The 27696-nt window shown below is 34.1% G+C and overlaps 1 protein-coding gene across 1 annotated transcript; it reads right to left on the bottom strand.

The window, feature by feature from the left end:
- On the bottom strand, window positions 1–26567 carry LOC120265798 (CSC1-like protein At4g02900). Its single transcript, XM_039273764.1, has 12 exons — window positions 26506–26567; window positions 24685–25011; window positions 24060–24209; window positions 23199–23334; window positions 22164–22265; window positions 21058–21177; window positions 20887–20967; window positions 8082–8422; window positions 5918–6163; window positions 5512–5836; window positions 844–1077; window positions 1–615 (listed from the first exon to the last, which is right to left on the bottom strand). The coding sequence occupies exons 2-12, from the start codon at window positions 24996–24998 to the stop codon at window positions 388–390; spliced, it is 2277 nt and encodes a 758-aa protein (XP_039129698.1). The 5' UTR covers window positions 24999–25011; window positions 26506–26567; the 3' UTR covers window positions 1–387.
- Window positions 26568–27696: the final 1129 nt, after the last annotated feature.

The raw sequence follows: 27696 nt of genomic DNA, 5'->3' as shown, positions 1-27696 counted from the left end.
TATACATAATGTTCGAACATCTTAAACAAACATTTTCCACAAAAATTTGACATTGTAAAAGGTGCATATAAGAATGAAAACCACAACCAATGAATACAATCATCTCTCTTTAATTTGCAGAGTAACACACAGACTATTTTTGGTTCTTCCATCCGCGTTTTCCGTATGTTCCAACCAGTCAAATAAATGATCAAGAAAATTAATTTTCACCAAATCATGTTACATTACAAACTTACAAGTGTTGTTTGGACAAATGAATACCAACTTCAGTTCTGATGTCAGCTCAATCCGGGTTAGTTACTAACCAAAGCATGCCGATTCTTTACACTGAGTGAAAGTCCCAACTTAGACAACCAAATCTTTCCCGGTTGTCAAACTAATCTTCTTTTAAAACTCAATCTCGGAGCCAACCTCAGAGCCATATTTGCTTCCTACAGGAGTACTTCGATGAGACCGTTTCGTCGGGACAAGAGCATTGTTATCTTCCTCATTAAGGGTCACTTGCTCAATTTCCCCATCATGAAAAACTGGATGCAGGTATGCATCTTGAAGGTAAGCCTTCAAATCTAAGTTGGGTTCAGTAGCCCGTTCAAGTGTGTCCTTCACCACAGCATCCTGCAACATGAAACGCAAGATCAATGAATTTTTAGAATATCATTCTGATTTAGAACATGTTTAACTCCACAAATAGATCTCTGTTAGAATCATTATATTCCAAAAAACTAGTTTGGTCATGCATTAATTCTGGTCAGTAAAGTCATGCCAAAATTTTCCCCTGTGATTTCAAACTCAAATTGGATAAAAGAATAAAATATAAACAAAAACAAATTGTTTGCATCATACCTGTAATGGAAATTTCACAAATGCTGGTTCGAATCTACTTTTACAATATATGTGGAACCATATGGTTAATACAGGAAGAACAAGAAGCAATGGTGTAGATTGAGAAGCTTCTTTCGTACTCATCAAGCCCATAAGTAATAGTTGTGATATTATCATTGCAATGATCACACGTATATGGACATCCGGCCAGAATGACGCCCCGCTCTCGTATTGTTGGTGATAGACATTTATAATCTTGCATGAAAAATGTAAATCAGGGATATTTCCAATTGAAGTAAATTTTTTTTCCTTAGAAAAGCCACCAACACAAAGAAAGGTAACAATTTAATCAGCATCCATGTTCAAATGAGAAGAAGTCAGAAAAAATGACTCAGATGTGGGTTTTTCAAAATGAATACAAAATCTCAGTAGGTTATGCTTAACCAAATGACTGCATGAGAAAACTAATTTGATATTTTATAAGCTTTACATGTAACAGAAAACTTGGAAAAAAGAAGTGAAATAATTTAATCAGTCATTTTTTTACAAATGGAAAAAAAAAATTGTCCAAGGAAAAGTTAGAAAAGAACAATAACAATGTAACTAGCATTGACATTCAAATGAGATTTTTTTTTTAAACAAAAGAAAAAACTACAATTTGGATACTTCAAAATGAACATGCAACCTCACAAACATGATTCCTTAGAAACATAATGAGTTAGAAGTACATGCAAAATACTTCTCATACCAAAATATGGATAATTTTGATATTAAACGAGTTTACTTATGAAGCCATTTGGTAATGCATATAACCTAAGCATGCCTTTGTTATTTTGTACAATATTTTTACCAACATAAAGTATTTAGCATCAAGTTCTCCTGCCTATTTTTTTTTTAAATCAGAGAAGCTATCTTGACCTCATTATATCAGTTTGGCCAAAGTTAGATTTAGTAATAAATATTTTGGGCATAACACCTTTTATTATTTAAGGAAAGTCTTTACACACTTGTATGTTGACCTAACTGTTTTAATTACTTTTCTCAGCCCGGCCATTTGATCATCCCTAATTATTGGATGTTGATTTATCATTTTCCTATCGTCATTTCAAAGTATCGACTTCCACTATTTCTTATGGTGGGGTACCACCCTGACTCTAACTCATCAGCTAGGAGTGTTATCTATCAACCCAAGCTGATGGTGGTGGAAAATTCTCTCTAATGAGGCTGGGGTCTAAGATTTCAAAAATGCTTCTATTTTAGTAGATAATTCATAAATCTCTATCATACTATCCCAGCCAAGGCATCATTCTTTCTAAGAGAATATGTTAAATTTGTCCCGCAGTCCTTGCTAACATCACGCTTTAGTACAACAATGGTTCTCACTATATGTTGTGATAAGAATTAGACTAATTAAGTTTTTCCACTAAACTTTTGGCTTTCTCTCCACATGCTTGTGATTAATCTCAATCATAGTAACTCTCCACAAACTTGGTTGGGTAATTCTATTTTCCTATTAGACTTTCCTATCCTAGATAACTATGAACTTCCTAAGCTCTAATGCTTTTAAATATGGATACCAAACCTACGAATTTAATGACCATTGTTGCTTCTTTGACTAGTCTCTTTGACGTTTCCTCATAGATGGTGGCATTGGATCACAGTTTTCCAAGGTGTTATAGAAAGTTCAACTTTTAAATATGAATCCTTTTTTACTTTGTCGATCATTGATAATAAAATCTTAACTCTAGCCAACCTTACAAAGTGCAATTGGGTTGAAAATCAAACCGCTTGTTTCTTGTACGGGCCAAAGATTCAATCATGTTCCTCTTTTTGGATTGGTGATGATTATGAGAACATTTAATCTAAAAAAATGGAACTCCAATGTTCTTAGTAAATGCTGGTGGGGGATTCTCTCTAGTAAGGTTGGGTTTGCCTAAAAATCCTTATATGCCTTTGTTTTAGTAGATAATTCATTAATCCCAATTGTCCATGATCATTGTTTTAAAGAGTATATGCCAAGTCCGTCCCACAATCCTTGCTAACATCACGCCCAAGTACAACAATGTGAGTAACTTAAATTTTGTCATAACAATTGGATTAATTGAGTTTTTCCACTCAGCTTTTGGCTTTGCCTACATGCTTGTGAGTCGTACATTAATCTCAGTTATGGTAACCATCTGCAAACTTAAGTTGGGCAATTCTATTCTTCTATCGAGCTTTCTATCCTAGATTACTCCAATGCCTTTAAATATAGATACCAAAACCAGGAAAATAACAACTCTCCGTTTTTTCTTTGTCTAATCTCTCTGATGTTTCCTCATGGATGGTGGCATTAGATCACAGTTTTCCAAGGTATTATGGAAAACATTTTACAATCAAAGAGAATTTATCTTCTCTCTATATCTAAACTGAAACTGGTACACACATACACACTTATATAGACTAAGTTAATGACATCATGATAATTATCTTCCTAACTTTGTTCACAATATTAGGAACTACCTAAGCTAACTTACCTAGGACCAGGTTAGCATACCAGTTGGATTTTTGAACTACAAAAAATATTTAATTATCTCAACAAGTTTAACTCCTAAAAAGCAATCTTTTTTACTTTGTTGGTCATTAATAATAAAATCTTGACACTAGACAACCTCCTAAAGTGCAATTAAGTTGAAAATTAAACCACTTGTTTCATGTACGGGTCAAAGATTCAACCAATGGCTCATCTAATGTTGCATTATAACATAACATCTAGAATCTGGGTCAATTTAATAAAATTTTCAAAGCAACCTCAAGATCGCAAAAGATTCAAGATTTTTGGAGCACTAGCTCTAAATAATGGATGAAGCACTTAGGATGGGTTGGGACCCAATTATTTGTTTTATCTTATGGAATCTTTGACTTGAAAGCAATTAAATGATGTTTTGAGAATAAACATTGTGTTTATATTATATTGATTCTAAATACTAATATGATAAAACAAATGATGCTAAGCCCTTTGCGAAGTGGAGACTTGCTTTCACATAGGAGGGACATTCACACCTCTTGATTAAGGATGATAATAAATGAACTTTGGTGGTAGAACCTTGTTATTTTCTTCTTCTTTTATCCACTTCTATGATAAGTCACTCAAATGCAAAACTGCTTAATTTACTAAAAAAACACTTTCACTATAAAAAGGCAATCCAAACAGACTCTTAATAAAGCAACTAATAATCCCCTACATTGGTCTCTATGTCTAATACATAGGGTACATAGGGGTATTATAGACTATAAGTTACTCTAATGTAATCCCCTGATAATTGCTAGACTATTTTTGTGAATCACATTCATACCATGTTAGATATGTTAATATAGGAACCTACCACCTTAACATCTCCATAACCCGAGTTATAGGGAAGGTTTGGTATGGGTATATAAGACTAGAGGGATTGGCTCCCACCAGCGATGTGAAACTATGGTCCTGAGCCACTGCGTCCCTAACACCCTTCCTAGGCCCACAACATATGTGGGACCTAAGATCCTGGTCATAGCCAATCACAGCCTCAGGGGACCCCATAGCTCTGATACCATGTTAATACAAGGACCCACCACTCTAATTTTTCCATAACCCGAGTTACAGGGAAGGTTTGGTATGAGTATACAAGACTAGAGGGATTGACTCCCACAGGAGATGTGGGACTATGATCCTGAGCCACTGCGCCTCTAACAAGATATAAACCAAACATATATTACCCAAGCCTGACTCAACCCAAAAGCTTAAGCTAATAGATAAGAGACTCAAACTGCATTCATTCGCATATATACTAATTTGGTACATATCGTAAGCTACTTTGATACAAAGATTAAGAAAAGAAAAAAAAAGGATACAAGAAAAACATGATGGAAGAAAAAATGGTATATTCATCGAAATCTTAAAGGAACTAGAGATTATATCTTCATATGCATAGGAAAAAAAAGACGTAATCATGGATTTTGAGAGCAAACTTTGCCATGTGAGGCAATTAACTCAAGGCATACTGACCAAACACACATACATAGCAACGATTGGAATTCCTGTATTTGGATTGGAGATGATTTTGAGAAACTTTAATATTTTGGAAAAAAAATTAACTCAATTGATGAGATATGAGAATTTCGTTCAGCTCATGTTTCTTTTTTTTTTTTTAAATAAATCCAGTTTGCAATTTCTTTTTTATAAAGTTCCAAGTACCAACAATTGAAGTAGAAGAATATGAGGACCCAAACTGAACCAACCCATGAAGATCCTTCTTCTGCCTCATTGTCCACTTTTCCCCTATTTGTCTGCCATTTCATCTACATTTCCCCTTACTATCTTAACAAACCATTTTGTTTCCTCTACGTCCCTTTTCTCATTCAACCTCACAGGTCATTCCTTCTCCATATTTATCTCCTTCCCCTTCCGTCCCAACAAACTATTTATTTATTTTTAATCACTCTAACTCTGTTTCAAACAGCAAAATTGATTTTAAAGTTTCAGATCACAATGGTTCCCATAAGAAACTTAACTTACCAAAATAAAAGCATAACCAAATGAAGTGTAAAACTCCAAATCCACAACAGCTCTATCAAGCTCTCAACAGATCAAGCAAGTAACATATGAACTACAACTGCAAAAAGAAATACATACGAAAAGCATGTCTAAGTTGAAGGATCATATCAACATACCTGGTGCCGGAAAACCACATATGCGAAGCTGAAGAAGACAATAATGAAAGGAAGAAGGATTGGCGTAACCACAGAATATACTAGCCCAAGCAAGAAATACAATTGTATCCGAGGTTCCGATGAGGCAAAACCTAAGCTCCCAGGATCCATAGCCTGTTCTCTATCTTGATCTGTTTTCACTAGGAATGTATTCTTCAAATGGAAAACAATCAATGGCTTCAACCTTATGATCTCTGCAGCAATTCCAGCCCAACCATCAACCATGATATATGTAATAAAAAATGTTGCCTTCATTGGAATAGAAACACCAATTACTTTAGGAATACTGCAAAAAACATTAAACAATTAAAAATTAGACGAGTCATAAAATGGTAACATGCTTGCAGAATGGAACAAAGAAACATACTCGCTAGCAGATTGATGAATGAAACTATTAAGTTGTTCAAATGCTGTTCCAGTGATTATGCTCCCAAGAAATACATTAACCAAGATGAAAAGGTAATACTTAGAAGCTGATCGCCTTTCCAACTTTGAAAGAGATGTGAAACCTTCCACCTTTGACATGGTCATAAGTATCATTGGAAGTAGTATTAAAAATATCTTCAGAGCAATTCCAGGTAGAAAACCTTGTATAAAGGACTTCACAACTTTCCTGCAATAACATTTCTCACAACTTAAACTTTTATGTTTGTTTAAGCAAGAGTTGGGAAGACCAGTGGTAATCATGAAAAGTAACACTAAATTATCAAACAAAGAAATGTTTATGAAAAATTACTAGCAAACAGAAATTTATGATTTAAATAAGCCATATTATCAGATTCTGAAAAATGCTGAGCTTCCTAGCTAAACTCATAATAAACATGCTTGTTTATTGACCAAATAGGTGTCAGAAGAAGTGATATGGACACTGAATTCTCCTTGAAAAACTTACTTCCACATATATTTCTCACAACTAAAATTCACATATAGGTGCAAACAAGGAATTAACTTTGCTTGCTTTCAATAACAAGGCACATTTTATGCTTCCTCATGGAGTTACACCTTTAATATTTGCTATAAATGAAATACGAAGGAATTCTATTGTGTTCATTGGTAACTCTGTTGTCATGCAAATCCCTTCTAGAGAAGCACAATAACTCATATCGTTGTAAGGGATAACAAGGTATGTGCTACATTCTGGAAAATGCTTTGGCTTATATTAAAGTGGCAACTGCATTCATTAGAATCAGGTGTAGCCAAATATTCCATTTCATGGTAGAGAAAATGTGGAAAATCAGCAGCATTCCATATAAATTAATAATCAGACATCATGCAGAAACATGTCTTAGGGGAAAAGGAAAAGGAATTAGTAACTAAACCCACAAGGCCACAGAAAGTGATGCAGCACATTCATCATTAGACACTCCATTAAAAGTCCACAACAGTCCAAGACACAAATGAACAATTAATGGATCAATTCTATGCCAAGATAGACACCCAAATTTTGACAATGTTTACCAATGCAAGAATAGGAATCCTACTTGATTTCATAAATCTTTCCTTAGTTTTATTTGCCTTCCTCATGTGGTTCTTTTATCATATGTGGTGCATTCCTAATTGAAGTAATCCTAGCGTTATTAGACAGTTTTTTTCCTTCTTTCATAATAATGTAGGTGACATCCACCAAAAAGCATCAGAAAATTTCAACTTTCTGTATCTATAATGAATTTTTTACATCTTCTATCTTGCTTCTATGAGAATAGTATTGTTGTCTCTTAGCAAATTGGTTGGGGGAATAAAAATATTTGAGTATTTCTGGAATAGTCTCCTGCACAAATTTTCCCAGCCAATGGCCACTGAGCCCTCCAACTTCCATCTTCAAGTGCATCAGAAAGCCAACATATAATATTGAATTATGTGAATATATTGAGACATGTAGTCTCAAACAGAGGAAGGAGAAAGTTATATATGTCAAAACAAGAACAAAAGAGATGGAAAGCACACCATCCCAATATCATTACTAAAACTACTTCTAGCAATAATGAACTCTTAGGTTGTACAATCAGCCCTGCAGATGCAACAACAAAATTCTAAAATTGAGAACACATGTTCCACACAAAACTACATATTTTACCTCTTCAATAAATGAATTGTCAATGTGATGTCTAACAAACATTACAGTATGTTTATGAGTTTGCCTACAAATTTAATACTTCTATTGTTCCTGTCTATCTACTTAATGTGTTCCTCACACAGAAGAGCTTCCTTAAAACTTATTGCATTTCTAATAAAAATGAATCACTGCTACACTAGCTTCACATGTTGCACAAAAGAACTCATGGACAAAAACCCGTCTTATGTAAATGCTTGAAGAACCATTTATAAATAATGCTTTTGTATTACAGTGGAGATGGACTCCAAGTGAGTGTAGAAATAAGTGCCTGCATGCACTAACAATTGTGTGTTCTAAATGCTGTACACGCAATTCTTGATAATAGAAATAAATCGTTCAAAAAGATTGAGGCATAGGAAATCAAATTCATTAAAAAAAAAATTGAAAAACTAACTGAGTAGAGATAAAATAAACTTACACTTTTATTAAAGATCTTAAGAATGGGGCAACCTTCTTGATACCTTCGATGTTTGCAAGGGACTGGACAAATGCGATGGGAATCATGAAGAAGAAGGTAAGAAAGAAGAGTGCAACAGCCATAATCAACCTCCGAATTGTCAGTTCAACAAATGGGATTGCAAGATTAGACCAATAAACATCACGAGGTTCAGGAGCCCACTCTGTTAACCACAGCGTTGGGTTGCTTGATTGTTGAGTTTGAGCACAAACAGCAGCTCCCCATCGAGATTTGAATGAAACAAATGCTGCAGGCATTATAGCTTTAGGATCTCCAATCACTCTTTCTCTTTCTGCAGCCTCCTGCAAAACAAACAAATCATTCAATAGCTTGAAATACACAAATGTGCTTCCTCAAGAGTGATAAACAAAGAAATAGACTATTGAGGCCACACAATACAATAATAACAATAACCATAAGGATAGCAGTAGAAATAAACACAACAAGGTGTACATTGCCATATTAATAAGACGACTTAGAATTCACATATCAATAAAAGATTGGCTTTTCAAAGAAATTACATGGCAAAATTATATTGATCTACAATACATCTAATTGGACTAGTTTTTTCTTTATATTTTTTATTTTGGACACACAAAGTTTCTTTGCTAATTTATATTAGTATCATTATGTTTGGCATAACTTACGGCCGAAAGAGATGAAAATCAGTGAATGGATTTGCTCATCATTATAGATATAATGATGACACGTGGAATTTACTTTTATAGAATGTTAGATCCGGTGTAATTACAAATTGTAATTCAAATGTAAATTAGTTCCTATTTCTAAGTTAATCTGGTAGATATCTAGTAGTTAAAAGATGTAAATTATAAAAGGCTTGTTTTCTGCCTTTACATTGGACATTGTACATTGTATTCCACATAGTTTTTCTCCTTCTAAATTGCTTATATGGTATTAAAGCTAATAAGCATTTAGTGAATTAAGAAGAAAACAATGTCAAGAATAAGTAGCGGCAATGATTTAGAGGTGCATTTAGGCATCTCTCCATCTATATCTAAAATTATTTCCACTGTACACTAAGAGAATTCATCCCCTACTCTCCTAATTACAACCCATAAACTCAATAGAAAAACTTTCCTTCAATGGTCTCGATCAGCAGCTATAATTATTTTAGGTAAGGGTAAGTTTGAATTTTTGGATGGGTCATTTCCCAGGCCGTGATGCATGATCCCTTATTTCCAAATTGGGATGTAACCAATTCAATGGTCATCGCGTGACTTATTCACTCAATGGAAGATAGTATTGGTGACACTTATCTTTTTTATTCAACTACAAAAGAGATTTGAGATGCAGTTTCACTTGCACATTTAGACTTAGACAATGCCTCACAACTATTTGAATTGCGTAGCAGGGCACAGAATCTTCGCTAAGGGGATTTGGAGGTTACTAAGTACTATAACTCTTTAGAAAATCTGTGGCAAGAGGTGGATCTTTTTACTGTGTGCCATGCCGATGACGTAGTGTTATTTAAAGAAATGCTGGATAAAAGATCGAATTTATGATTTTGTAGCTAGTCTTAATACAGAACTTGATGAAGTCCGAGGATGAATTATAGGCATTCACCCTTTACCACAAATTGATGAGGTATTCTCAGAGACAAAGAGAACATTGCTGCCATGTTATGCCCAAAGATTCTAATTTGGTTTCATTTGAAATCATTGCCCTTGTTATCTGTGGGAATGATTCAAACCGGCTTCATTCCAAGAAAATGCAAACATGGTGCGATCACTACCAGCGTTCTTATCATACCAAAGAAACATATTGGAAGCTTCATGGAAAGCTACTGGATTGGGTTCCAAATAGAAAAAAAAGAAAAAAAGAACCTATAGTAGCAATCGTTACAGATTCACCATCTACGTCTGTTCAATTTTCAAAAGCCCAAATGAATCATCTTTGCAACTTTCTTGCTGGCGCACAAGCAATAGGGACTTCACTCATGGCCCAATTTGGTAGTAAGATGACGAACTCAGGTGAGCTATGGATTATTTATTTAGGCACAACGGGTTGCGAATGTTATTTTCAATTCTACAAGCCAAGTTCAAGGTAACATTGGGTGAAAATTGCAGATGGTTCTTCAATAGTAGCTAGAATAGGAAATATTCAAATTAGTTCAACCATTACTCATAAAAATATTTTACATGTTGCAAAATTAGAGTGTAATCTCATTTCTGTAAACAAATGGGCGACGGATCTACCATGCCAAATTAATTTTTCACATTAAATGTGTGTTTTGCAGGATTGGATCTCAGGGAAAAAGATTGATAGTGCTAAAGAAATTGATGGACTATATTATATTATCTGCGGTGAAACTTCCGTGATAGGGCAAATTAATTTAGCTATGAGTTTTTCAGTTTCTTAACAAATAGTGTTGCTTCATTTTTGTTTACATCACCTGAGTATTCTGTATATGAAACAATTGCTACTTCTTTGTTTTAGAATTAAAACACATTTGTTCAATGCGATATTTGCCAATTGGCCAAACATAAAAAAAGTCATTTACCACCACAACCTCATCATCCCTCAAAGCCATTTATTCAGATTCATAGTGATACCTCAAGACCATCTTAAATCAATACTCTTACAAATCACAAGTGGTTCATTACGTTTATTAACGATCATTCTTGTATGTCATAGTTATATCTCCTAAAAGACAAATCAGATGTCAGGAAAATTTATTATCAAATGGTTCAAACACAATTTCATGTGAAAATTAAAGTACTAACGGCCAATAACAGAACTGAGTTTTAATTCTCTAATGGGCCACTTTTCAAAGGACATGGCATTATCCATTAAAGCTTTGCATTGATACTCCTAAATAAAATGGCATTGCCGAATGAAAAAATCACCACGTTCTTGTAATTGCCCGATCACTTTTATTCCTAACTACTGTTCCTAAATATTTTTGGGATTTCATTAATCAGTTACCTAGTAGAGTCTTGAAATTTCTAAGGCCAATTGATTTTTTCTCAGGGTGTTTTTTAGATTATAGATTCTTCTCCTCATTAGTTTCAAGAGTTTTCGGTTGTACAATTTTGTTCACATTCCTAGCCAAGGTCGATCTAAACTAGATCCTGGGTCTCAAAAATATGTTTTCTTGGGGTATTCTTCTACTAAAAAAGGTTACAGATATTATTTTCCTAGAAAAATAGAATATTTTATGTACATTGATATCACCTTCTTTGAAAAATTAGCCATTTTTTGGGGGTAATTTTCCTCGGGGAGATTCTTAGGGAGCCAAATCTACCATTAAACTTTTTGTTTTCAGCATTATTTTTCTCAGCCAAAAATTCAAATTCAAAGTCCTACTAAAATTCACATTCTTTCTCCACAAAATCCAAACCTAGAAAACATAAAAAACCGAAAGATCTCAGCTTGTTCCACATTTGGTGGCTGAAATTAATCTAGAAGGCAATCCAGCCCTATATACTTACCTACTCATGGAAGAATCAGCCAATGAATAAACAAGAAATTAATTCTTTGCGTAATCAAGATCCTGACTCGGAATTAAATCTGAAATTGGACGATCTTGAGGTTTCCATGGCGTTGAGGAAAAGAACAAGGTCTTGTACCCAACATTTGATTTCCATCTTTCTCGAATATGATCGTCTTTCAAACTTTATGAAGGCTCTGGTTGTAAACTTAGCTTAAGAGTGAATGCCAAAAACAATGGAGGAAGCCTTGAATCACCCGAAATGGAAAGCGGCTATTATAGAAGAGATGCGGGCATTGTAGACAAACAAGACTTGGGCAGTGGTTGACAAACCCAAGGATAAATACCGGTAGGCTATAAATGAGCTTTCACAATAAAATGCAAGGTAGATGGAACTATAGATCGATACAAAGTTTGGTTGCGAAAAGGGATATTCAAACTTATGGAATTTGATTGTCAAGAGACATTTGCACTAGTGGCTAAAATCAATTACATAAGAGTTTTACTGTCATTAGCTGCTAATCTTGATTGGCTATTACAGCAGCTAGATGTAAAAAATGTGTTCTTAAATGGAGAACTTGTCCAAGAAGTTTTCATGGATTTGCCTCCAGAATTTAATGAAGAAAGAAAAGGTGGAAAAGTTTGCTTACTACAAAAATCTTAATTGTGTATGTTGATGATATAATTCTCACAGGAGATAAAGTTAAAAAAATTAACAATATTAAAAAAGAAGTAGCCATTGAATTTGAAATGAAAGATCTAGGAAGTTTGAGATATTTTTTGAGAATGGAAGTGGCAAGAAACTGCTAAGGAATTTGATAGAACCCTAGCATAGATGGAATGGAAAATAGAGAAGGAAACAAAGTAAATGTGATCAATTGACAGGAATATAAGGATGCAAAGAAAGGGTGGTATTGTTGAAAGCCAATGAAAGTTGACAATCCACAGTGTAGCATTCGAGAGGCTACCACTCTCCCAAACCAGATAGGCTTCCAAAAGAAAACTCCATTCTCCTTTCACACATCCTGCACTACCTCTAAATATACCCAGATTCCCACTAACAAACACATCACAATAAAATATCAAACACATCACAACAAAACAACAAACATAAAGACCCAAAACAATGGGACACAACCACACTAGACTAGTCCCAACTTAGGCCCAACATCAGGTTTGGTCCATTTGTTTCTTCTCATGCCTTTGATACATCCATTTTACCGGGGGTCTAACATCATCACCCCTAGGTTGCTTAAAAATCAGGTAGGTGCTGCTATTTACTTAAGAACTCCGGACCTTCAACACCCACACAACATTCAAGCATTGCCACGGGTTCAATCATCCATTCAATGTCCTTGCTCAAAACCTGGGGTAGGGCCTGGCAAGTAGATGGATCTTCAATAACTCGTTTGAGTTGAGACACATGGAAAATTGGGTGAATGGCTGCAGAAGCAGGCAAATCAAGTTAGTAAGCTACTTGCCCAATTCTCTTCATAACTGGATATGGACCAAAATAGCGTGGTAATAGCTTTTCATTCTTTTTGCAGCCAAAGATTTTTGCCTATAAGGCAGCAACTTGAGATATACCTTTACCCCACTTAAAACTCAATTTCTCGACGATGTCGGTTAGCTGAAACCTTTATTCGATTCTAAGCAACATAAAGCTGCTCTCTCAATTCTGCCAATAACTTGTCACGTTGCATCGACATGTTCTCAAGATCTAAGTTAGAAGTATAGGCCATTTGATCATATCGAAACAAGGGCGGTACGTCACGTTCATAAACTGCTTTGTAACGAGCGTATTTCAATGATGTATGAAAAGATGTATTATACCAAAACTCAGCCCGAGATATCAAGTTGACCATTCCCGACGCTGCTAGCAAGCAAAACAATGAAGGTAAGTCTTAAGGCATCTATTGACTATCTCACTTTGGCCATCGCTCTGTGGATGATAAGCAGTACTACGCTTGAGACGAGTGTTCTGCAACCGAAATAATTCACTTCAGAAATTGCTCATAAAAACCCTATCTCTGTTAGTCACAATTGAGCGAGGGAAACCATGTACTTAACAACATGATCGATAAATTCCTCGGCAATCTTCTTAGCTAAAAATGGGTGTTTGAGCAAGATAAAATGGCCGTATTTATTGAGTCTATCCACCACAACTAGAATAATGTCAAACCTGTGTGACTTGGGCAATCCCTAATTAAAATCCATTATGATATCTTCCGATTCTTCCCAGATAACTTGAGGAATAGGGAGAGGTTGAAGTAGACCAGCAGGTAAGAGTATTTCATATTTGTTTTGCCGACAAATTTGGCAAGAATTCAAAAACCTTTTTATATCCACCTTCATACCCTTCCAATATAATTCACCAGAAATTCTCTTATAAGTCTTAAGGAACCCCCCATGACCTCCCAGCGGAATGCTATGAAACTCTTCTAAAATCTTTGACAACTCCATTGATTGAGGCAACACCGATCTGCCCTTATATTTCAGAATGCCGCGATTATAAGACCAACATGGTGGCAAATGCGAGTCCCCTTTTAACGCCTTGATAACCTGCAATAGTTTGGAATCCTTAAATACTGCTTCTTCAACTTCCTTCTCGTCAATCAACTCTGATGTAGTAAGAGCATTAATTTCTGTTACCACTAGGTAACGGGAAAACGCATCAATCGTCTTATTCTCTATTCCTAGTTGATGTTGTATCTCAAAGTCGAATCCTAGGAGCTTCACCAACCATCGTTGGTACTCAGGCACAATTTGTCGCTTCCCAAGCAACACAGACTATGTTGGTCTGTCCAAACTATAAAATGCCTTCCAAGTAAATAGTGTCTTCACTTTTGCACTGCCAACACAATTGCCATAAACTCCCTCTAATAAACAGACTTATGCCTTGCCCATGTTCCCAATGCTTGGCTGAAAAATGCTATTGGCCTTCCTTTTTGAGAGAGCACAACACCGACACCTACTCCAAAAGCATCAGTTTCCAATATAAAAAGTATAGAAAAATCTGGAAAAGCAAGTATGGGCACTTCCTTCACAACAGCATTAAGACATTTGACAGCCATTGTAGCATCTTCATTCCAATTGAAGCTATCTTTTCATAACAATTGGGTCAATGGGGCTGCAATTTTCCCATAATTTCTGACGAACCGCCGATAGTATCCTGAGAGGCCTAAAAAAGCCCTCATCTCCTTAGAATTCCTCGATATTGGCCACTCCTCCGTGGCCCTTACTTTGTTCGGATCTGTTGCTACACCTTCAGCTAAAATTATGTGCCCCAAGTACTCTAACTTAGGCTTTGCAAAGCAACACTTCTTCAAGTTGACAAATAGCTCCATTCGAGTTTTGGTCATAAGGATCACTCTTTGATACCAAATTGATAGAACCCTAGCATAGATGGAATGGAAACTAGAGATTAAAACAAAGTAAATGGGATCATTTGACAGGAATATAAGGATGCAACGAAAGGGTGGTATTGTTGAAAGCTAATGAAGGATGACAATCCACAGTGTAGCATTTGAGAGGCAACCACTCTCCCAGACCAAATAGTACTCCAAAAGAAAACTCCATTCTCTTTTGACACCTGCACTACCTCTAAATATACCCAAATTTCCACTAACAAACACATCACAACAAAATATCAAACGCATCACAACAAAACAACAAACATAAAGACCCAAAACAATGGGACACAACCACACTAGACTAGTCCCAACATAGGCCCAACATCAGGTTTGGCCCATTTGTTTCTTCTCACACCTTTGATACACCCATTTTACTGGGGATCTAACAGAATTCCTATGTGTTAGAGTTATGTTATAGTTTAGATTGGTTAATGGGTCATATTGGGCCCATACTACAAAACCCCTTATATTTCTATATATATATCCTTGTACTCGTTTCCTAATGAATATACAAACTATTTCCTATTCATCACATGGTACCAGAGCATTGAATTAAACCCTAGCAGCCACCGCCGCCGGCACTCCAAACCCTAGCCTTCCACCAGTCGCCACCGCGGCCTCTCCCGCTCGCCGCAGCTCATATCTCATTGTTCCCATTGGTCTATGGGCATCTGGTGATGTTCCTCAGCCTTCACTAGTGATGTCCTTGTCTCGTTGCTTAAGGATTTGTCTCTTCGTCGTCATGTCTTCGTCTCATGATTCTTTAGTTAAGAATTCCCCCATTTCTGTTGGTCTATGAGCACCTGGTGATATTCCTCAGCCTTCACCAATGATGCCCTTGTCTCGTTGCTGAAAGATTTGTCTCTTTGTTATGTCTTCGTCTCGCAAAAGTCAGATGGGAGGAACTATGTTTTTTTGGCCATAGAGTTTTGAGCAGTTCCTTATGGAGGATATCTTCACCAAGGTTTAAATGTTAAAGTATTTAGTAATCTATGTAACAAGCGGGCATGCTTGATATATATGCTTCAGCTTGAGGGGGAGTGTTAGAGTTATGTTATAGTTTAGATTGGTTAATGGGTTATATTGGGCCCATACCCGAAGACCCCTAATATTTCTCTATATATATCCTTGTACTCGTTTCCTAATGAATATACAAACTATTTTTCCTATTCTCACACCATGTCTTAAAGGAAATATGTTCTAGCCTTGTTAAGGAAGACGAGTACGATGGGGTGCAAGCTGGCAAATACACCCATGGATCCAAACATCAAGTTAGGAGTTTAAGAAAATAGTATTCTTGTTGATTATGAAGATTTCAAAGGTTATTAGTTAAGTTAATATATCCATCTCATATGAGACCAAACATTAGTTTTGCAGTTAGTCAGTTTATGCGTGTTCCAATTGAAGAACATATGGAAAAGTAAATCGAGTCTTGAGTTATTTAAAAGGGCCATCGGGTAAAGGTTTGTTCTTGAAAAAAACATAAAATCGCCAAATAGAGGCCTTCGCTGATGCAACTTCAATTCCTCATAGAAGATCTACATCTGGACATTGTTCCTTTATTTGGGGAAACTTGGTTACTTGGAGGAGCAAAAAACAAAATGTTGTGGCTTGAAGCAATGCCGAAGCTGAATTAACATCATTAGCACATGAAATGCGTGATTTAATGTGGTTGAAATGACTTTTGGAGAAACTAAGGATGACAAAACAAGGTCCTTTATAACTATTCTGTGACAATAAACCTACTATCAATATTTCTCACAATCTAGGTTATCATAATAGAACAAAACATGTTGAATAAAACATGTTGAAGTTGATAGACATTTTATTAAAGAAAGAATTGAAGACGGAACTATCTGTGATGTTTATGTTCTGACTATATGCCAAGTTGCAGATGCCCTAACTAAAGGACTTGAGAGGCCATTGTTTAAGAAACTTGTAGACAAGCTCGGTTTGTTTAATTTGTATAGTAGAGCTTGAGGGAGAGTGTTAGATCCAGTGTAATTAGGACCTCTAATTCAAATGTAAATTAGTTCCTATTTCTAAGGCAGGTAGATGTCTAGTAGTTAAAAGATGTAAATTATAAAAGCTTTTTTTTCCTTTACATTTGACATTGTACAGTGAATTCTACACAATTTTTCTCCTTCTAAATTGCTTCTGTAGAATGACTATTCAGGTTAATAATGAACAGAAGTTGAGAGGTTTTGGACTATAGATCAGGCACTTTTGTGATGGTCACATATGAAACCAGAAATTTTCTTCAGGTCATCAGGCAAGGAGGGTTCCACTTATGAGGATTTTGCAGAGAATACATGGTATGAGAACCCATTAAACTCAAAATCTAACAGGAGGCTGGAATCTGTATTAATCTCATGCTATAGTCTTTGAACTCTTTCTCTTTGTAGAATTTGGTTGATTTAAATACAATAACTTTCAATTAATATTATTACAAAAAGTGAGACAAAGTTAAGGTTAAACTCTTTTATAAAATTCTTCAAAATTTTCTTAGATGATCACACAGAAACATATTAAGTAACCCAATGTACAATGCAAATTTCTCAAGCAAGTATCAAGTTCATTTCAAATTTATTAGGACAATAACATTTTTGAGATAGCCATTGTGAACATTTAGGAAGTTGTGATACAATGCTTGAATTGGTCATGAAGTTGTCGAATTGAACATTATTTACACCAGGAACTGATCAATGCCAAGTTATTTCCTCAAGTTGAGCTTTGACAATATTTTAAAAAATAACTATACCTATTAGATCTGGAAAAATTGAAAAATTGAACTAATAATTATAGTTATTTTTAATTTAAACCCAAATCAATACCAACCTTCGTTCATTCACATGCCAATGCATATGAAAAAGGGATCGCATTTGAAAAAATCTTTTAGCTATTGAGAATGCCAAATGTTACACCACAACAACCCTAGCAAGACCATAAGGCTCAACACATGCAGTTCATGATGCAATTTCATGTACTACTGGTGCCACCTAAAAACACTCTATAGCCAATATCACTTGGTCAAGTTCCAAGAAATAGTTTTGGTATGGTGAAACATCACTTGCGGTAATACTCGCACAACAAATGATGACAGTTGTAAATATCAGCATAATAGGACTATAAGTATTAGATGAATACCAATCATAACCAGATTTAATTCAATCCAAATTTACTAAATTGATGTAAAACTATCATTTACTCTAATAAACCCTGACACGTTTCCCCTTTGAGGAATCGTACGAATAAAGGAATTTCAATTTTTCATCACGTGGTTTTCCATACAAGTTCACAATCTTTACCGACCAACGCAAAACTAACGATCACTGACATGTTGTTCTACATTAATCTTTGGAAATGCCAAAATCCATGGAAATGCCAAAACATGATCGTATCTAGTATTTCCGTTGGTATTTGTACAATGATGACATGGAGTATTAGTTCCAGACTTGTTCAGGTTATGTTGGTGATTCAAGTTAGGATGGAGGGCGTCTTTTTTATATTTCCTTTTTTTTTTTTCTTTTGCATAGTGAGGTGAACAAGAGGAGTGAATGTTAAGTGTGGAGATAGTGGTCAGTGATGTGCGACAGGAAACATAAACTCTTCAGATTTGATTCAAACAAAAACTTAAGCTTGGACCCATAATTATATTTCCATACCCATATTTATTAACTTGACCAATATCAGATATTAGTTATTCTAATAATGAAGGCATCTTAAGGCTGTCAGCCAAGTGACAAGGGCTAATCATATGAACGTGGTGTTTACTGGGGGAGCACACATTTCATATAAAAAAAATGACAAATATTATAGATTTATTTTCATTAGGTATTACTTATTTTGTCAACAGTTGCAAGGTATTTTGTTTTAGTGAACCCAAACATGCGCCTACTTATTTATTTGACTGCCAACATATTGCAAGTATCCATATATCCTCCAGAACCAAAAAAAAAACATTATTCCTGCACCCTGTCCCTTTGATGAAATATAATTTAAACTAACATAGTTAATATAGTTTACAATTAAAAATTGAAAATATTTATAAATTTAAATTCTTAAATAACTATTAAAATTTTGGGTAATATTACTAAAGTTTATTTAATTTCATAAAGATAATTATCATTTTTTTTCTGTCATCACCCTCTCATCTCTTTCTACATTTTGGCCCTCTCATTACCTCAATCTAGATAAAGAAGGAGAAAATGGAAGATATAATTTAGATAGATGGCAGAATGATAAAGATAAAATGGCTAGGAGAGAGAAACAAAGAATGCAAGAAAGGACAAAAAAGAGAAAGTGACAAAGGAGGAAAGAGGAAGGATGAGAAAGGTTTTAGGGAAAGAAATGAAAGAATGTGAGACAAGCAGGAGGCTGAAAAGAGTGGAATCATATACAGATAAAATGGAAGAACAATATAAGGTAGGGAAGACAATAGATACGGGAAAATATTCTTTTTGGTAATTTTACCATTTTCATTAATTTTATATTGAGATAGTCAACTGATTTGAAGTTCAATGTTGTAGTTAATGTTTTGGGCAAATAGATAATAAAAAGATCCAAATTAGTAAACTGTTTCGTTTATGCTATCTTCCACTTTTTCACTAGAATTGAATGTGTGATGTAAAGAGTTAATTATTTGTGTTATTGGTGTGTTTCATATGTTGTCCAACTATGTTATGTTCGTTTGTGTTTTCTTGTTTGGTTTTCTAGAGCATACAGTAGGTCATTCCCCAGTTCTGAAGATCTTGTCATGCATATGTTATTGTGAGCAAATTCTTGATTTTCCCTCAGCTACAGATTCGTATTGAGTATCCATTCTTGATTAACTGGCTCTTTACAGTGAAGAAAGTAAGGTTTTGTTGACTTAAACATGACATTTCAAAATGTCAGGTTCCGGATTGGGGTCCATTCAAGGCTTGAACTATCAAACTTTGAGTTTATGGCAGAGAACTCGAAATTGTGAACCCCATCTTTCAAAGTGCAATTGCACACCACATGCAGGATATCAAGCCTTCCTAAGTCACATTTAACAAAATCGAGTTTAAAGAGAGAGTCAAGGCTTCACTTGAACCTGATGTTCAAAATGTCAGGTTCAAACCAGTTGGTCACATTCTATAATGCTGCTTTCTCCTACCTCAGGTGAGTTCAATATTAAAATTTGAAATGCAAGGTTTGTTAATAGAATCCAAAACAAGAAAATTGAAGGACAAGACGTAATATTCGAACTTAAAGGATAGTTTTTCACAATAAATACAATTGAGGCACAACTATCTGTAAATAAGAGCTGGATTAGGGTTCTCTAAACATAAGCCATAAGACATTAATCTGTTATACTTTAAGCATACATTATTATTACTCTAACAAGGTTCACCAGGCTTCATAAAAAATCAGCAAGCCACTTACATGGCATGCTAATTGCACTAATATAGGGAAAATTCACTATTATAAGTTGAAAGGAGAGTTTACTAATAAAAGTTACAGGAACAGTCACTGATTATTTTTCTTTTAAAATTTTTTAAAAAACTTTCCAATAAAAAAGTCTAGTCTAATAATATGATGCAAAAGTCCACGCATCTTAAGAAAGAAATTTGTAGTCTAAATATTGCTAGTATAATTAAAACTCTATCACAACCATATTTACTTAAACTAGTTCTTGCAATGAGTTTGTTTCATCAGTCAATAATGTGTATATCATTTTATATTGGGTAATTCACATGTATAGGAATGAAAGCTATTGCAAACAAATAATGGAAAATAATATAAGAAATTTACATGATACTCATAAGCAAGGACTTCTTTATAAAAAATAAGATCACCCAGTAAAGCTAAGTTTTCATGAAGCTCCTATGAAGAGGTAAAATCATTATTTGTCTCTTATATGGCGTCTAAAACTTACTGCAGTAGTTAATTGCTCAATCTCGGCAGTGTAATAATCAATTGCATCAACAGCCTTGCCAAACAGACCAAAAAATTTTGTCTACAAGAAAAGAGACAAACCTTAATAAAATATTCAAGTCAAAAGAGTGGAGGCAAGGAAAACAAAACAATTAAAACCTTGTTGTTCTACCTTAACAGTAGGCCTTTTCGTAGTGTTTCTTGTGTATTTATTCTGGTAGTAAACAAGCCAATTTTGCAAGCCTTTCTTTTCCTCCACCAGTTTTGCAAGTTGATTAGCATTATATACCACCTGCCAATCAAAAATCAGGATACAATAAACATTCTCACAGCACAATTTTATTAATCAATTTTAAATGAACAAATACATTAGTAATACAATCATACAGTAAAATAATATATAACTCTAATTATATTCCTGCGTTTCTAGGCCTATTTGTTAACCTTATTTATGTCTAATACAACTAAACTTGGAGGTCTCTGGAGGTACTCTCTATCAAACACCAAGTGAGTCCGTGTTAACTACGTGATAAAACTTGTGGTTTAATTGCTTTGTGCAAAGTTCACTCTTCCTAGCCCGGATGGAGGGCATACACATCACTAATTCCTAATAGATTTATAAAACCACCACCAATGAAAACAATATGAACTATGAGGTCCAACTCTTTTTACTATTTACCATAAGTAATATTAACTATAATTCCTGTCGCACTATTCTTGTTTCTTCAATTCCCCATTCAAATAAAGCTTCAGAATAGTAAGTGATAACAAAAAGTATTGCAAAACATAGTCATGAGAATGACCGTGAAGTTTAATTAATTGGTATTAAACAGTATGAGTATAATTCCATTCAGAGCATCTACTTCAATTTATAACTAATTTAAGCAATATAACATTCCATGCTAGCCAATAACGAGAGTTAAAGCAAATTCATAGTAACATTAATTACAATTCCTATTTCCACAATCTTGTTTCTTCACTTTCTCAAAGATGAGGTTCAAGTTATAAGCTAATGAGCAAGAAAAGTATGTGACCAAAAATGGTATTGTAAACAGTAAAAGAATAGCAAATATTCATAAAGACAGGAGAATATTGGTGGAGTCTAATTAATTTGTATTAATCACTATGGTCATAAATTTCCATTCAAAGCATATGATTCAATTAAACATTCTAATATAGTTATTAATTAATGAGAGTTAAAGCAAATTTAGCAATTAGCATTGATGTATCCATTAACATTGAAAGAACCATTAGAGTTGATTTCTTACAAATTCAAACCTGATGTATAAGATAATGGCCATGATGATTTACTGTAAAGAAATGACCAACATGCTCACTAACTGATTCATCAGGATCTGGTGGAACATTTCTCACAAGAACCTACATCAAGAAATTGAATTTTAATAATTTGAACTAATAAAAGCTACAAAATTCAGAACGTTAATGGAGAAAAGGAAATCATCAAATTAAATAATAGGTATGTCTAAATCAGTAAAGTTACTCTCATTGTATGTCTTTGACTCTATGGCTATGTCATGAAGTTCTTTGACGTGCTAACTGAAATGGTGAGTAGTTTCAATAATCAAGAGATGCCATTAAAAGATTGAAAGATCAGAGCATTGGACATGTATTTAAAGGAGGGTATTGATAATTCCACACCACAGGTTGAAATTAGTTGTCAACATATATATTTCACAAAATGGTTAAGTAATTTCTTCACAAATTAGCCATTGGTTCCTACTGATTTCATTTAAAAAAAAAATTTCACGTATATTCCTCAATAATTTGACATAAGGTTAATCTTAGTAGACAAATGACAAGCACTCTAAATGGCAAGACAATATTCAGCAAGAACATGGGACTAGCCTCAGTTAATTTCTTCACAAGCAAATAAGAACCAGTTTAGAAATTGCCATGGTTGCCAGTTAGATAGGTTAGGAAAGCTTAATGGCAAACCTTATGCTCAGTAGTTTTTACCTATCTAGTTATGAAACCAATGGAATGCACATCAAAATAAGATATTTTCAGGTCCATGCATTGTGTAGTCTGAACGCATACGCAATTAAATTCAAAAGGCGCAGGAAGGCCTTGTCTCTCACTTTCTCATAAAGGTCTCTCATTTTCTTGTCAAGGTTACCATTGTCAGATTCCTCTGAAAGTTAGACATTTGATACCTATTTCAAGTTTTCAAATAACATATAGTTACTATTTACTTACTCCAATTGAAATAAAAATGGTACAAAACTAATTTTGTGGAAAAAAATTTAATCTAGACACTTTTCGCTATGAGCACACTCAGTATAGAGAACTCACAGTAAATTGATCTGCACGACGATTTTCAGATGCAAGAAAATGCAATCTCATTGTTGTTACAATCTTATATTCCTTGTACAGAATGTAGCATGTCCAAAATGTAAAAACGTATGCCATCACTAGATGTGCCCAAAACCTGGAAAAAAACCAAGGTGATTACATAAGAAATGAAAGATTATGAAAGCATAACAATGGCTTCGCTCAGCAAATTATCATTCAGGGAAGTTCTACAAATCAAATTAAGGTAGATCCTAGCTACAAAGATAAGGAAAAAAAATTAGATTTATTAAGTGGGTGTTGTTAGAACTGATTGAAATTCAAAAGGTTTGCAAACACTAAATTTCAACTTACACCATTGAAGGTTCCAATTTTAAGCCAAATATAAGGTGTGCATCTTCATCAAGTATCAAACACTAGATTTAAGTCAAGATACAATTTGGAGATTCTGAAGTTCTGAATCCCTCCACACAAACACAAACTAAGAGCAAATGAAACTGCAAAATTACTAGTAGAGTTCCCCAATCACTCTTCAAGTTTTCAGCTTCACATGTAGGGTCAAGTATGGTATCTAAAACAGTCTAAAAAACCTGCCTATCACAGATGTTTTTTATTTTGTTAGGCAGTTATTCATTATTCCACATCCATTTCCAAGCAATTACAAGAATATACTTTTGATCTAGTTCAATTAATAATAAATAATATAAATAAGTGAAACTTCCAAAAAGCAGCATATCAATCACCATCCTCTAGTTTTCTAGTATGAATTAAAGGACCTGTGGATACCATTAATAAGCAGAAGAATGCATCTTAACATAGCCATGTGAAACTTTTTGACAGATGGAAATTGATATATGTTCAAACCTATCTGATCCAGCTGGAACATTTGATATAGAAAGCTTGTCGATGTTACTAAATGTTAAATTCTTGATCTGCTCCAAGGATCCACCAGTCCAATTAACAGGCACCAGAATGGCGAAAGCAAGGAAGGCTAATGGAACAAATATTTTCAAGCTGCATTATTGAACATTAAAGAATGAGGTAATTTATTTGAGACAGAAGCAATGACAATTACCAAACTTATAAAGATCAATTAAATTGAATCGTACAAATAAAGCTAAAGTTTTGATGTGATGACAACAGTACCAATATGAAATCAAGGTTCCTCTAAAATAAATGACCAGAATGCACTTTAAAGGATAATAGTGCCAAAATGATGAAGCCGCTTTTGGATGCTAAATAAGCAATATATATATGAGAAAAGTCAAAAGAATGAAGGCACGAATTATAAAATGATGAACATTGTCTAATACAAACAGAAGGCCATAAAGGATGCGACACAAGAAACAGAGCTTCAAGACAAAGTGAATGTCATAGCAAATGAAAAGGTGTCAGAGCAATTCATTGTGCAATTTTTGTTTTCAATTGTAATGAAACAGTTATAATATCTCCATGAAGGAATAAAGATATTCAGTATCAATAGACTCACCCAAGCAGATAGATACGGATATATACAGCAGAATCAAGGCCTGCATGACTAATCAGCTCAGGTTCCGGCATTTTCAATGCAGCTGGCATCCAATTCAAAAACCTCAAATATGTTCCACAGTCTAGATTAACAAACTTTTTTATCAAATTTCCAGAGTGCGTTGGGCTGCTTCTTATTCCTTTAAGGTACCATTTAGGAAAGTATACTCTATCATTAATGGGCTGAAGCCGTAACACAGCAAATGCCAGAAGAAATCCTATTGCAGATAGAATATTAATAGCCGCTGCAAGACCGATATCTCCAAGTGATGCCATATCTTCTTGAAAGCTGATTGCAGAAAGTCAAAGTTGCCGACGCAAGAGCAATAATATTTCAGAGGAAGAATTAGTAAAGCAAATATTTTGACATTGTAAGGAAGACAAAACATAGAAAGTTAATATTACAGCCAAATCAAAGAAAATAAAAAAGATATATACTTTGAAATAAAGTTAGTAGTCAGAGAACCGATCTGTTACAAACAGAAAATAAAACGTAGGTACGCCAACATAAGATTAATAGTCAGAGAACTGATATGTTAAAAACAATAAACAAAGCATTGGTACTTAGAAATAAATTTGTAGTCAGAGAACTGATCTTTGAAAAACAGAAAAAAGAACATAGGAAATGATCACAATTATTAAAAGACAGTGATAAAAAAATCAGGACAGATTTTCAAACTTGGACCTAAATATAATGGCTTCCACCATAAGTATGTTTTTCTTCTCATAGAGTATATATATATATATATATATATATACTGGTGTGGTATTATTAATGAAACATAAAGACTAGAGTTTCTATTGAATGCTAGCTGGTATGCTATGGAAAGAAGTCTAAAATTCTCTATAGGCAGATGGGTTTATCTTAGGGCGCATTAGTTTTTAATGTAACTTCATAAAATTGTTTAATGCACCATAGTGTCACTGTAAAAGGAATGAATTACAAAATGATGAATATTTGTTTATTTATAAGTGCAATCAATATACCACATATGCTGGACACAACCACCAGTGTGAATCTGTGATATTAAACTAGAAAATATTTGAACATTAAGAATATATCATGAAAACTATTATAAATTTAAGTAAGCTATTAATGCTTAAAAATTCTCTCTTATCAAATTTGTGGTTTTGTAAAGGCTCACACAGTTTCCAAGAGGAACACATGCCCCCTTATGTTTCTTCCTACAATACTAACTTAACATAGTTCTGATTCTATCTTCAACCATTTCTTTCTACCACACTACCTTAAATACTACTAATTCTATCCCCAACCATTTAATTTGACATTTGAGTTTGAATCTCATTTCTTTATTTCTCAAATCATCAGTAATAATCATTTTCACTAATTACATCGACATATATCAAACTAAACAGCAGCAGGAATATGAATAAACAGAGCAGTGAACATAAATAAAGATCTTCACTTTAATCAAAAGTTAACCACTGTAAAGGCTAAATAAATCACCGGAAAGCTTCATTAAACACTCACATCCATTCTCATAAAAAAAAAAAAAACAAACAAACTTTTAAAACCTATTCTCCATTCAAGACGTTATTACTAATGTATCTACAAAATGAAACTCTTTTATCCATTAACAAACCAAAGCCATTATCAGTACATTAAAAACCACAATGCCCAGAATCAAAAACATACAATCCACCATTTCAACATCACAAAAACCCAAAAAATCAATCAAATAAACAATCAAATTAAACAAATCCAAATTTCTTGATAAAACCAATCAACATTACAGGTTAATCAACGAATAGATCGATTTACCTCAGAGAGCCCCTCGCTTCTCAGGCGAAGAGAAACGAGATCGATCTCTACACCCAAAAAGAGGAGAAAAAAACACACACGCCGGCCAACCACCAAACTTGGTTGAATGCAAACTTCTATGATTACTAATTTGGGTAAATCATCGTTGGATGTTCCTTAAAAAACGAAGGAAAAAAAAAAGAATTTGGAAATCAGAGAGAAAAAAAAAAGAGAGAGAAAAAGAGATGCGAGTTGTGATTTCTATGGGTTTGATTTGCTTTTTTGTTTTGCTTTTGATTTTTGGGTAATGCTTATTTTTTTTTCTTTTTCTTTTTTGTTTTAATTATTTAACGTAGCTTTTAACGCCAACAAAAACTTCGATGGGTGTGTGTCGGACTCCGCGGGCAAAGCGGTGGGAAGAGTCGGCAAATGGGGCGTTGGGTGTCCCTTTTTGAATTTTTATCTTAAATGACGGATTTGCCCCTGATCTTGGGAAAATGGGCCCAGCAACTTGCCACGTGGAGACTTTGTTACAGTTTTTAACTTTTTGAGGGATGGTACCGGTGGATAAGGTTGCACATTTTATTTATTTATTTGATTTATTAATTATGCATCGAGGTTTTTTAAATGTTGTATGGAATGACGGATTTGCCCCTGGACATGGGGTTGTGGAAAAGAAAGAGGGCAGAGTGGGTTGTTTTTTTTTTTTGTTTTTATTTATTTGGTCGATATTTTTTTTTATCACCGGATTTCTGTTTTTTTTTTCATTTATTTCCTAGGTTTGCATGGCTTTTTTTCTAATATAATTTTTTTAATTATCAAAATCATCCTACGTGAAATTTATTCATTAAACATGACCAGTGATGAATTGGTTTTTTAGAAATATTAAAGTTTTTGGTTTTTTATATTTACACCCTTTTCTTTTGAAAAATCACAAAGAAGGTTTGCATGGCTTTTTTTCTAATATAATTTTTTTTAATTATCAAAATCATCCTACGTGAAATTTATTCATTAAACATGACCAGTGATGAATTGGTTTTTTAGAAATATTAAAGTTTTTGGTTTTTTATATTTACACCCTTTTCTTTTGGAAAATCACAAAGAAGGGATTTTTTTAATTTTAAACTATTTTTAAGTTATTTTTATTTTTTAAAAGTTATATTTTTTTTCAATTGTATTTATTTTGAAAAAATATATTATTATTACTATTAT

This window comes from Dioscorea cayenensis, chromosome 7, assembly GCF_009730915.1.
Source record: "Dioscorea cayenensis subsp. rotundata cultivar TDr96_F1 chromosome 7, TDr96_F1_v2_PseudoChromosome.rev07_lg8_w22 25.fasta, whole genome shotgun sequence".
NCBI classification, from domain to species: Eukaryota; Viridiplantae; Streptophyta; class Magnoliopsida; order Dioscoreales; family Dioscoreaceae; genus Dioscorea; species Dioscorea cayenensis.
Note: the sequence above shows the minus strand (reverse complement) of the source record. Positions and strands in the feature narration are given on the sequence as shown.

Excerpts from the sequence above, each read along its gene's own strand:
- LOC120265798 (XM_039273764.1), bottom strand. The coding sequence starts at position 24,998 with ATGGCATCACTTGGAGATATCGGTCTTGCAGCGGCTATTAATATTCTA. Across the intron at positions 5,837-5,917 it reads ATTCATCAATCTGCTAGCGA|TATTCCTAAAGTAATTGGTG; the intron begins GTATGTTTCTTT and ends TGTTTTTTGCAG. Across the intron at positions 616-843 it reads TTGTGAAATTTCCATTACAG|GATGCTGTGGTGAAGGACAC; the intron begins GTATGATGCAAA and ends TTCATGTTGCAG.